Source organism: Uranotaenia lowii, chromosome 2, assembly GCF_029784155.1.
Source record: "Uranotaenia lowii strain MFRU-FL chromosome 2, ASM2978415v1, whole genome shotgun sequence".
NCBI classification, from domain to species: Eukaryota; Metazoa; Arthropoda; class Insecta; order Diptera; family Culicidae; genus Uranotaenia; species Uranotaenia lowii.
In genome coordinates this window covers 152434421-152447962 of record NC_073692.1, presented here as the reverse complement: position 1 = coordinate 152447962, position 13542 = coordinate 152434421, and the positions used below count along the sequence as shown (strand labels likewise).

Here is a 13542-nt window from a genome sequence, read left to right as displayed (position 1 = left end):
AAAAAGCTAGAATAAAGTCAATCTTTGATATTTTGTTTTGTCTTTTTTTAATCTTCATTTTTTACTAACTTGACAAGCAGCTAAGAATTTCAAGAGAAAAGTTGAATGCATTGAAAAGTATTTAAAAGTGGCATACTTTTTTGCTTTAGCTGTTAATAATCGCATGAAATGTTTTTGCAAAGGTTATATAAATCAATAAATTCTCTGGAAATGCAAAGTAGTTTTCTAGATTTTTTCTTTCCATCCGACGGTCACACAGCTTCCAAATAAGCAGACAAAAACACAAAAATTAAAAAATAATAATTTGAAAAAAAAATTTATAACATCGATTAACTTTTCTGGAGTACAATTTAGGTTTTTGCTTTGTTCACTTGAATTGTTCTGCAAGAATCAAGGAATATTTTTCATCCGAAATTGAATTTCTTTGAACTTTCGGTATATCTCTGGCGTATTTTGAAAGAAAAAGAAAAATTTGAAAGAAAAGTTTTCCAAAACAAATTTTCATACAAAATTAAAACTCGTTGCGGTTATTCAGGACTGAATGATCGCTTCCAAAATTTTGATTGCTAGTTCTGGCAGCACAAAAAAAAAACCAAAAAAAAGTTATGGGAAATGTAGAAATTTAAGAATTTGATATTTCCATACAAATCTTGCAGCGGTCTAATGTTCAGTACACATATTCCACCAGAAGATGCAAATACAGTCATCAAAACTTAAAAAAACAGCACAAAAACCAGACAAATTATTATTTGATTAAAATATGTTTGTTAACATAGTCTAGATTTACTTTTCTTGTCCAGTCCAATGCTTTTTTTCCATTTTCACTTTTATTTATTTATTTATTTAAGTCTTTGACTGCCGTCATACAGACCGAGTATTAAAATCACTTATGATTAAATTAAAGTTATGTTAATGCTAGGGAACGTCACGGATTGCACATTTAAACATTGATTTGGATACATTGAAGTCAAACAAGTGTGACACTTCGTTGAAGACTTGACAACATCGATTAAGCGGGTGGTTTTGTCCAAAAACTGTTCTGCTTCTAGGTAGCCAGAAGGTGGTTTGGTTGCGCAAACGGCGTGCTGGGGCGTGTAAACTCAAGCTTTGGAGCAATTGTGGACAGTCAACAGTGTTTGTCAGGATATCGTATACAAACATTCTTTGCAAATATGTTCTTCTTTGACTCAGAGTCGATATAGACAGAAGAGCGCATCTTTGTAAGTAAGGCGGTAGCCTTACGGGGTCTCGCCAGGGCAGTCGACGCAGAGCATAACGAAGAAATTTTTTCTGAACTCGTTCGATCCGTTCGATATGAACAGAGTGGTAGGGTGCCCAAACTGGTGCCGCATATTCCAAGACACTTCGCACTAAAGAGCAGAACACTGTCTTGAGAGCATATGGGTCCTCGAAGCTTAAAGTATTTCTTCGCAGGAATCCAAACATAGCAAAGGCTTTAGCTGTTGTTGTCGCGATATGCTGATTAAACGATAGCTTCTGATCAAAGGTTACTCCTAGATCCTTAATGGTGACAACTCTTTCAAGCGGAGTGCCACCAAAAGCGTATTCGAAGGCCACGGAGGTTCTGGTTCTAAAAAAACTGATACACTTGCACTTATCGGCGTTTACTTCCATCCCATGTTTTCCACACCATGCGAGTAGTCTATTGATTTTTCAAATTTGTATGCAAAATTCTCATGATAGAAGCGTAATCAAACTTAGATATTCATACAATTTATATTCAAACTTTCATCGAAGACTAAATAAACTGTTCAATTAACAGCTTTAAAAACAACTTTATTTTTGATGATTTTTTCTTATTTTTATTTGAACTGATCTTTGAAAAGAACTGTTTTTTTTAGTGAATATTTCACCACTTAAAAACAGTAAATTAATTAAAATATGTAAAAAAGTTTATTATTGATTAGCAGCTTTTATTGGCCTCTATGGCTGTATCGAAATGAGTGCTTAGAGAAATTTTAGGGGCCGTTCACTTATTACGCAAGCAAGATTGTGAGATTTCCCGACTCTTCCTCCCCCATTAATGAAAAAAGTAAGATATCTCTAAACCTCCCTACCATCTGCTCTGGTAAGATCTTTTTTGGACAAATCACAATATTTTTGAACAGGAGACTGGAACTTAGAGAAATTTAACATAAAAAATCAACACTTACTATTTCAAAAATCGAACTTGAAACTTCAAAGCCGCAATTAGTGGAGTGAGTGATCATAAGAAACATAATATAGCTTTAAAACAAGCAAATATTTGCTAAAAAGATAAAAACAGAGTACATTTTTCGTGAAAATAAAATGTTGATGGATCAAAACTCTCATAAAACAGCAGAGAAATTGGTCAATAGAGCGCCAGAAATTACCCGAGATTTGAAAAAAATATGCGCTGCAGGCTTAAATTGAACCTAGGCCTAGTACAAGGTCTCATGCCAAATTTGGGCCAGATCGGATCACGGGAAGGGGTCGCTCAACGAGCCTAAAGTTTGTATGAGATTTTGAGACATTTTATTCGGGAGGAACATGAAAATCCAGTTTTTCTTGAATAACTTTGATCCCCTTCGGCCGATTTCTTTTAAAAATTTCTTAAAGCCTAAACTATGACAAATATTTCATTCAAAAACTGCATTTCAATTCGACTTATGACAAAAAAATTGTTAGACTTCAAAAATTGAGTAACTTTTTTCAGGGTGATATTTATCACTATTAATGAGAGACAGTCATCGAACATTTTGACGCAGCAGTGATGAATATCGCCCTAAAAAAAATTACCCCATTTTTAAAGTCTAATAACTTTTTTGTCATAATTCGAATTGAAATGCATTATTCAAATGAAATATCTGTCATAGTTAAGGCTTTGAGAAAAACCGTATTCAAAAGAAATCGGTCGAAGGGGGCAAAAGTTATTCATGAAAAACTGGATTTTCATGTTCCTCCCGAACAAAATCCCAAACAAACATTAGGCTTGTTGAGCGACCCTTTCCCGTTATCCGATCTGGTCCAATTTTGGCATGAGACCTTGTAGCATTGGTTTATCGAAGCGAAAATCTTGTGTTGAGAACGACTTTCATCCGGATGTAATAAATCAAAAGTTTCACGAGAGCTTTACTGTAGATCAAGCACAATATTATAACCATTATTATGTGAACTCAACAGGTTTTAAGTTTAGTAGCATTCAAGAATCCGATATTATCAACGCCGTATATGAGGTGAAATCAAATGCCGTAGGACTAGACGAAATACCCATAAAATTTGTAAAACTCATTCTGCCGCTCATCATAAAACACTTGTCATACATTTTTAACATTATAATCTCAACATCTAATTACCCAAAGGCTTGGAAACTTTCAAAAATTATACCTTTTAGGAAAAAAACAAACTTATCATCACTTTCAAACCTACGTCCAATTAGTATTTTGAGTGCCCTTTCAAAAGTTTTTGAACGAATCATGAAGAAGCAAATAAGTACTTATTTGAACGCAAACAACTTAATAACTGAGCATCAATCTGGTTATAGACCAGGCCACAGTACAAAAACAGCAATGCTTAAAATATGTAACGACATTTCAAAACCCATTGATGAAGGCTACAAAGTTCTTTTAGTGTTGCTAGATTGTTCCAAAGCATTTGATACAATTTCTCATAAGAAACTTTGCCGAAAATTAAACACAAATTTCAATTTCCAACCAGCAGCTATTAAATTGATTGATTCCTATTTAGAAGACCGAGAACAAGCAGTTTGTAGTAATGATTGTTTTTCAAATTTTCTACCGGTTAATTCTGGAGTGCCGCAAGGATCTGTCCTAGGACCTTTATTGTTTACAATGTATATAAACGATCTACCAAACGTTGTGAAACATTGCACTATCCATTTATTCGCGGACGATATCCAGCTGTATGTAAAATGTAAACAACAAAGCATTATCGAAACTTGTCAGTTGGTCAACATCGATCTAGAAGCTATCAATACGTGGGCTCAGAATCATCTAATGACGTTGAATGCTGGTAAATCAAACGCTCTTCTAATAACTCGAACTGTGTGCACAGAAAAACCGTTTTTAACACTAGGTTCAAATGAAATAAATTTTGTTAACAAAGCGGTTAGTTTAGGATTTATCGTTAATAGCAAATTTGATTGGGATAACCATGTGTTAAGCCAATGTGGAAAAATATACGGTGTCCTTAGAAACATAAAGTTGAAGTCAGGTTTCCTTAACCAGAACATCAAGTTGAAACTTTTCAAGACATTCATTTTACCATATTTTATTGCGTGCGATTTTTTACTACCTACAATTTCTGCAAGAGCTCTTGACAGAATAAAAATAGCGCTTAATTCGTGTGTCCGTTTTGTATTCAATCTTACTCGTTTGGATCGGGTAACTCATTTACAACACAAGTTGCTAGGAAATTCATTCTATAATTTTATTACAGTAAGGTCAAATATTATGTTCCATAAAATTGTTACTACAAAATGTCCGTCGTATCTGTTCAATATCCTTCAGCCTTTCAATAGCACTAGAGTAAGAAATTTTGTTATTCCAAACCACTCAAGTTCTTTCTATAGTTGCACATTTTTTGTCAAAGGTGTTGTTCTTTGGAATCTACTGCCGAACTCGATTAAGAATATTTTAAATTTAAGCACATTTAAGAAGCAATGTTCAATGTTATTTAATTAGAAAACTGTAAATTGTAAATCGTATTAGGGTAAATCGTTAGAGAAATGTAGATTAATTTTCAAGTGCATTCCATCATTACTATAACGCCATTGTGGCATCATGAAAAGACAATTGTCTTACGCTACTTTTGAATGAATAAACTAAACTAAACTAAACTAAGCCTAGGATCAATTTAAGCCTGCAGCGCATAACATTTCAAAAGCTTGAAAATTCCCATACAAATTTGGGGCAGTCAATTGGTCAATGTCTATGATTTTGAAAGAAAGAACAACAGCCATGATAAAATCTCTGTCTATAACGGACAATTTAAGAATTTGACTTGAATTTTTTTTAAATAGAATAACTTTGTTAATAACCAAACATGCTTTGACAGATTAGAGCATGGAATTTCAAAAACTTTTTTTGGACACAATTTTTGGTTAATCGTGTTAATATAAAATTGAAGATTGATGGCGTACTTAAAAAATTGGTAAACTAGAGCACTACATGATAATTGATTTAATATTTGTTAAACAGAATTTTGAATTATAATTTTTTTAAGTCGTTACAATACGCATCTTTTTCTACTGTTTTCTCTTAAAAAAGGAAGTGCTACTTTATAGTACTGAACTTATTATCAAAAAATACATTCCACGACCTACTTGATCAAAAAATTTCAGTCTTTGGCAATATTATCCACATATTGTCGCTTGTTGAAATGTGCTTCTTGTTTGTAAATGAATTTTCAGGGTTTTTTTTTCGAATTTTCATAAAATTGTGTATTTGCAAAATTCGTTTTTTTCAGCACTCGACGTATATTTATGACTGCTGCTAAAAAATTCACTTTTTGCAACTTGTTGCATAGTTTACCAAATATTTAAGTGTCCATTTCTTTATATGAGAGATAAGAATTTGGTTTTCGGTGACTTTAACTTAATTGTTCCCTAGATCAAAATATTGACGGATAAATGCAAACATATCACCAATTAATTTCAAAACATAGCTAGCATGATTAGGTGATAGAAGCGGAAAGTTATTATTTTCCTCCTTAAAAAAAGAGAAGGATCTATCAAAAGTTGGATGAAATTTTAGCTGCGTCCTGGAAAACCATCACCCAATTTCGACAGCGGTTCCATCCGAGATGCCAGGTAAATGTTTGACGTTTTGTAGTCAATTACTAAACGTAAAACCCCCTCTCTCCCATATGAGCTTACCTAATAAGTAAACAGCCCCTAATTCTAGTATAAGATTTGTTTCAGCACCTATATGGGCTGTGTAAATCTTAGCTAATTTATCTAAAAAACCTGGCTAAATCCAGGCATTTGTTTCGAAACTGTCGACTAAAAATCCAGGCAATATCCGGGTAAATTTGTTCAAAACCCAGGAATTACTCCACAAAAACCAAATGAAATCCCGGCAACCGAGCCGGACCGGACTTTTCCCAAATTTTGTATTAAATATCCGGGCAAACTTGGATAAAAACGGGCAATCTAGCAACCTTACTCGAGTAGATACGCACTCCTCCACTGGGATCATTCGAAGAGACAATTTTCGTATGGCGGATATACCTATTAAAGTCAGAACGATACCCAATGTCTCCTTAGCCTAATAAATGACTCAAATAGTATGTAGTAAATACTATTTACCTATCAGAAATCGTTATTTTGAATTCAGATTGGCAATTCAGTATTCTGTCCCGGATTTATAGTCGTTTATTGGTCATTATTTAGATTCACATCGTAGTAGAGTTTTACATTAAGGTTAAAATATCAAGGTCGGTTTCAATATTTTAAGGAGTTCAAATCACAAGAAAATAGTTGAGTTATAGTTACACTGGTTAATTTTCAAACATTAAGTGTTTTTGAATAGTATGATTGGAAACACAACAGGAAGTGTCGTTTTGCTACTTTTTTAAACTTTTAACTGTGGTCTCAAAACAATTTTTTTTGTCAAAATGAACGAACGATTCTAAAATGAAATTTATGTACCTGGATTTTGATTTAAACATTTTTATGGAAATACGCGTATTTTTTCGGAAAATTTCACTATTTTGGGGTTTCTTGAATATTTTATTCTCTCACAATGCAAATAAAATTCTAATATATGGAGCTTACTGGAAAATCCTCTTGCTACAATTTTACCGAAGCAACTAGCAAAACTGACAGTTTATCCGTCCAATTTTCAGAAATATTATTATTATTATGATTATTATTAAACAGCTTTGCCACTAAAGCCTCTAGACTAAGCCCCCCCCCCCCCTGTACGCTGTTTTTTTTATGTTCTTGTCTTATTCCAACTTATAGTATAAGGGAACTTGTCATCATAATTATAACAGATTATTATTGGAAATATTTACAAAGTTTATTTCATGCACCTGCATATATTCAATGAATCCTATTATTTTTTTTCTCAAATAAATCTGCATTCCATTTGATAAATGAATGCTCTAGCTCCTAGTTGAGTATTTTCTAGTCAATCCTGGCGTCACTTTTTTCGTTGTTTAACTGTTCATTTTTGAAAGCGTGTTTTAAAATACGTCACTTGGAGAAAGACCGTTTTCTATTTCATTCCGCAATTGAGATTTGGCAAATATAATTCCGTTTAAAAATAATAATTTACTCACGAGCTAACTAACAAATAAAAACACTCTCTGCGTACCTACTGTTAATTTGAGATTTAATTTTCTGTTGACGCCTTGTTTCTTCATTTTTTCTCTTCAAGCATTTACAGACCCAGTAGTGGTCCGCTGGTAATAACTTACTATTGTTAAACTACATAGAATATCATTAAAACGTCTAGCAAGATCCCTAACAAAGAATAGGACTATAAAATGGTAGCCCAACAACTACTTCATTTTATGACAACAATAAGTGTATAATGACAACTTTTACCACGTCGTTTTCTTGCGGGGGTTCCCTGTTTATCTGGCGTTAAAGTCTGTGTGCTTGTTAGAAAAGACGATCCCCCTTCTTCCCATTTTTTCTCGATCCCGGGGGTATGGTATGCCGCGTGCGATCGGAGCTGGCCATGCTTCGCCTACCGTGATCCTAACCTATGATTACCGCAATTAACATTCTTGAACGACCAGACGCATTTTTTTCTGTGACTACTTCTACTCCAATTACTTTTGCTTCTTGACTTAATGAGAGGTCTCTGGACCAGTAACGATGAGCCGTGTTGGCGTGTCTCGATCGCAGTAGGCTACCGGGTGAGTGGTCCAGAAATCGTGCAAGCTACTTTGTTAATGTTGCATGCCTTTCTGGGTCACGTCGTGTGTCTTATTGCAGACTTGGAAGCACTTTTTTACTCTAAACGACATCTTAACAGGGAAAATAGAATCCATTCGAGGTCTAAAATTAGCATTCTCTGGACCATTCATACGCACATTCCATCATAACAATTCTCAGAAGCAATCATCGCTCACATGGTTCCTCACTCATTTCGTCATACAAAAAAATACGCACATACCTCTACCATTCTTTACTATCCAACCCTAATTTGCTCATACTCTCTGTTCACGCATTAACTTTTTTCACCTGCGGGAAAAAGGCCTCTATCGGAAGAATTGGGTCTTCCGTTGCCAGTGTGAAATAGCCAGGAACCCTCCGGGACAGCAGCCCCTTATTGACCGATTTAAAACCCTTATCTTTACTCGCCGACAGGGTCAACTCAACGACCCGCTTGCTGTAATCCGATGAGGCACTGTTCAGATCCCAATCAGTTTCGCCGTACCCGTTAAAAGTCGCGGAAGGCGAATCTTTCGGTGAAATCTTCATAATGGCCGTTTCCGGTTGCCGATATCCTTCGGTCGTGGTACTAGTTCCGGATGAACCCGGGCCAGCTCCCTCAATTGTACCCTCGTCGTAGCGACTGTTGTGAGGCTCCAGATCGTCGAAAGTCTTCAGCTCGTCAGATGAGTTCAGCAAACTATTGGAAGCTGGATCGACGTCCTTTTGGCTGCCGCTGTCCGATTCCTTTTTCCGGTTGTAGTTTTGGATTCGTTGCCGCAGGCTGATCTTCGGTGGCCGTCGATTGGCCAATGTGCTCGAATTCAACGTGGACGGGTTGGCAGTGCGGTTCAGAGACTGTGGGAAATTTCAGGGAAAAGAGTATTGAAATTAAACACATTTTCTTATTTTGGAGAAATAAATTACTATTAAGTTTTCTAGAAAAAAACGTTTTTTTTTCGTGTATAATATCTTTGGCTATGTTGAAATATTTTAAATTTGTTAAATTATGATCAGTCCGAAAATTTTCGTTGAAATTTCGCTATCAACATTTTTCAATAAAATAAGATTTATTTTCCAAATTTGCTTACTTTATTAATTTATTTAGTGATTCAACTGATATTTTTTCTAAATATTTATGTTTTTTGCTTTAATGTAATAAAGAAATTTACACTGTCTAAAATCGATAGTTTTCATCCCATGTCAAGTACTGTTTGGGAAAACTGTAAGCTGTTATGTCTCATGTCCACGAGTTTTGCATATGGCGAAACATTTTTTTAACATAATTTTGGTGCAAAAAGGATAGATATTCAATCTGCTTTGAAGGGCGAGGATCGCTTTTCATCATTTTATTTTCAAATTTCTATAGCTTGTTTTTTCAACTCCAAAAAATACACAATCTAAAGCTAATCAGGATCTGGAAGTGCTCATAATTCAGAATATTAGGAATATACACAAAAATTTGTCCCGATTCACGCTTTTGATCGGTTTTCAAAATTCTATCTCCATAAAGTACAATATGCAATAAATTCCAATATGCGAATCTTTTTCTTTCAATTAGTAATTTATGTAAACTCGAGCCGGGTTGATTAACCTACTTTCTTCAAGCAGTGGGGGACAAAATTGGAAAAGATACGGGAGCTCCGGTGTAAGTTTAAGATAAAAAGCTTTTATGCGTACGGGTATTCGGTATAACTCAAAAAAATATGTGACAAATGTTTTTATGGAAGTTCGAAACTTCCCACTTTGGGAAGAAAGGTGGAAAAACCATAAATTTTGACATTATTCAAGTCATTATGAAGCTTTGAAAACAGAGTACAAATTTCAGATCTTGAAAAACAAATTTAGAGATCAAGTTTCAATAAATAATATATACCATCTTTGAATCGCAATTCGGAACTCCAGCTGCAGCTCTCATTTCAAAGTTGTTGGTTCTGAACTATGATGAGGTTTGATTTAATAAAAATGCCTACGAAAATCTAAATTTGAATAAATTTTTACAAATTACATTTATTTTTGGAAGGTGTAGCAAAGCACACCGGGTCAGCTAGTATTTTATATTTAAACAATTTACTTTTCGTTGGAATCATGACATTAAAAATCATAAAGAGTGTTTGCTTTTGACTGCTTCTTCGAATGTCATCTTATTGATAATCCATTGCAAAACTGATATGTTCTTTTCGAATACGCTCTGGGCAGTTTCGTTCTGTAGGGAGATGATTACCTCCGCAATATTTACATTTTGGTTCGCTGTTTTCATAACAGTTTTTGTGATCGACATCTTCGCTTTTTCCGCAAATTTTGCAGGATTTCTTGCCTTTGCAAGCCGCTTCCTTATGACCTAGTCTTCAGCATTTGCTGCAAATTCGATCTGGATATGTCTATAAATTTCTGGTTTTCAATTGACTCCGTAAATTTGGATTACTTTCGGTAGCTCTGAGCTTTCAATTATTATTTTGACTGCCCTAGTTAGATTCTCATCAGATTCGTTTTTCTTCTCGCGATTGAGTTTCTTTACTCTTTCTACTTAAATGATTTTTTATCCGATAAAACGTTTTGCACGATTTCCTTGTCTGTGATGGACAGCGGAATGTTTTTGATAATCCTTATCGTCTCTTTGAGCATTCTCGGAATATAAGCTTTGATATTGTTGATTTTTAACATTGGCGTTGAGTTGAGTATTTTTTTCTGTATCTTGCGGTTGTTTGTATGACAATTCATATCTGTATTGACCTGCATTCTTAAACACATTGAACTGGTCGAGTTGAGCATCAACTCGACCAACTTTTCTTTTCTTAGATTATTCTTATTGAATTTTTTCAGTATTGTTTGATATTATGTGTGTTGTTTTTGGGTTGGATGATTTTATTTGTGAGTTGATCATTGTGTCCGAGTCAGAGTCTGAGTACGAATGTGTAGGTGTGTTGGTCGTTGTTTGTGTGTTGATGCAGAGATGCCAATGTGCCTGATTTTTCTGGATTTTCCTCATTTTTCGAGGATCAGTCTGACAACCTGATAAGTCATTGATTTTGTCTGATTTTTGAAAATATACCTGATTTTTACGAATGTGATGAAAAATGGGTAGTATGGAACTGGATAGGTATCTTTGCTGAAGTTAAAAAGTGAAAATATGGCTGAATCGACGCAATCGAAAGATTCCCTGCATTGTTTGTTAAAAAAGGAATTAAAGGGAATCTTTTGATTGCTTTGATTCAGTAGAATTATTCAATCAAATAGGTTCACAACACCTATTATTAGAGTGAAAATGTGGAGCGATGACAAAAAAAGGTCATTACTTTAAGCGAAATTCCGTAACTTCACGTAGCCTGATTTTTATTTCACCAATTCCCTGATTTTTGAAAAAAAAAAAAAATTATGGCAACCCAGTGTTGATGTTAATTTGTGTCAGTGCAGTAGTGTCATCTTGGGGTTCTCGCCGTTGATTTTTGTTCGTTTTCCTGTTGGTTTCTTCGTTATCACAAAAATCCTACCTTTCAAAAGCATCCTCGTCAGAAATGAACTTTCCATATCCTTTCTCTGGGCCCTGGGGTTTCTATTACCATTTTTGTTTCCGCTCATGTTTGCTGAGCAAGCTTCACATAGCCTAAAGTAACCTAATTTTCTCTTTTGTCACTTATACTAACGTGATGAAAACTTGATAGTTAAAAAATTAAATAAAACTTTTTATATAATATTGATAAAATAGATTCATTTTTCCGCTATTTACATTTATGAAATTTTACATTGGAATGAAAACCACCGATTGCGAACTGCCAAAAACAAAATGGCTTCCCCTTTCGGGACGCAACGCGATTTTTTCATTCACTTGCCTACCCTTCAACAGCTGTAGGGGAAAAGTTCATATAACGCCCTATGTGGCTAATACGCACCACCCTTGTTTTTAAGAATCTGTAACATTTTAAGCTTGCAAAATATTGCCAATTTGTTTGAAATGCTGTGATTGGTCATGGCAAGTATGAATTTTTCCTTAAAATGTCCCTGTGATTTCACAATTTAGGTTTTTCTTCATCTCTATCTAAATTTTAAAACACTTTCAATAAGGTGTCACCAAGCAGAGAAAAACGAATAGGACAATATTTTCTGACACATCGATAGAGGAGAATCTAAACTATGATTTTATGCTAAAAAATCATATCGAACTCGCTAAGGTATGCTTTTTATGGGTATGTTCTATCACGGCCCATGCGCTCGTTATAACGCGCCAATCGTAGTAGGCTGAAAATAGCATTAATTTTTCAAAAAGGCCAATTTTTATTGAAAACGAACAAAAAGTCTAAAATCATATTTAGAGCGTGAATTCAGCCCAAAAAATCTTCTTTTAATTTTTTTTAAAATTTTGATTAGTCAATTTTGATTATATCTTCATTCAAAGAGTCTGTAAGTATTGGTGTGTTTTCGGTCTTCGGCTGCTTTCGGGTGTGTTCGGCTGCTAGGCGCGTATTGAATACACAGCGGCGCGTATTTGCAACACAGTTTTGGTTTGTGGCTTTGAATATGGTTTTTAAAAATCAAGTTTTTGAAGCAACTATAGCAATTTGAGTAATAAAAAATCACAGGCATTTGTAGAAAACACTTTTCATCAACGATTCCACCCATTTTTAACACAATTTGTACGTGGAATGCATAGAAAATCAGCGATTCGCTTAGGTGGCGCATAATAGGGCATGTTCCCCTATTTATACGATGGTTGAGGACAAGGGTGCCAGGTGATTTTGACAAAAATCAGGACCCCGCGATTTAAAAAATCAGGATTTTTCAGGACACCACTGAATTGATGAAAATAGCATGCAGCTCTTCTTAGATTGCATAACTTAAGGCGAAATACAGGTGCTGAAGACGCCTCAAGTTTTGCAACAAAAGCGAGAAGAACCTTGGATGGCCTGAAGTTGATATCGAAATACACTATTTAAATATCATTTGAACCAAATAATATCATTGGTTTAACTGGTTAAACTATTTTATAAAAGATTTGTTTGATTTTCTAATCATTTAACAATCAATTTAGTTTTAGTTTAGATACTTTTTAAAAAATCAGGACAAATCAGGACATTTTGATGGTCATTTTTCAGAAATCAGGACAATTCAAGCATTTTTGAAAAATCAGGACGGCCTCTCAAAAATCAGGACAAATCCTGAAAAATCAGGACACCTGACACCCCTGGTTGAGGAAAATAATCGATATAAATTAGGCTTGCCAGATACTTTCAGAAAAAAGCGGGACATTTCTCGAAAAAAAGCGGGACACAGCCGAAAAAAGCGGGACATTTAAGTTTTTCTTACATGACTTCTATTTACACAGGTTTTTTTTGCCATATGCCCCGTTATTTTCCACGGTTTTCGCGAATTACAAAGTTTGGGAGAAAATATTTCAAGTCGTACATGCAAACGTTGGATTTGAAACCGCGTAAAAAATCTTTGTGTAATTTGTATAAAAATTAGTTTGTTTGGAAATTTGTTCGAAAAATCGAAAACTCAAGTAAACTTTCACCTTTATATACTTTGAACAATTGACTCGAAAATAGTGGTTTATAATATAAGGCAGCTTAACAAAGATTCCGGCGGAAAAATTAATCTCTAAATTTCTATAATTTATAATTTTTGGAAGCAACTTAACCAATTTTTTCTTCATA

General features: G+C 34.5%; 1 protein-coding gene across 5 annotated transcripts in view; it reads right to left on the bottom strand.

Moving 5' to 3' along the window:
- Positions 1-7040: 7040 nt before the first annotated feature.
- Positions 7041-13542, bottom strand: part of LOC129745762 (mucin-2-like) — a 161196-nt gene continuing 154694 nt past the window's right edge. For all 5 annotated transcript variants that reach the window (XM_055739086.1, XM_055739088.1, XM_055739090.1 and 2 more), the window contains one exon: positions 7041-8749. In XM_055739086.1, coding sequence (XP_055595061.1) covers positions 8180-8749 — 570 coding nt within the window. In that variant the 3' untranslated portion in view covers positions 7041-8179. The remainder of the gene's footprint in view (positions 8750-13542) is intronic.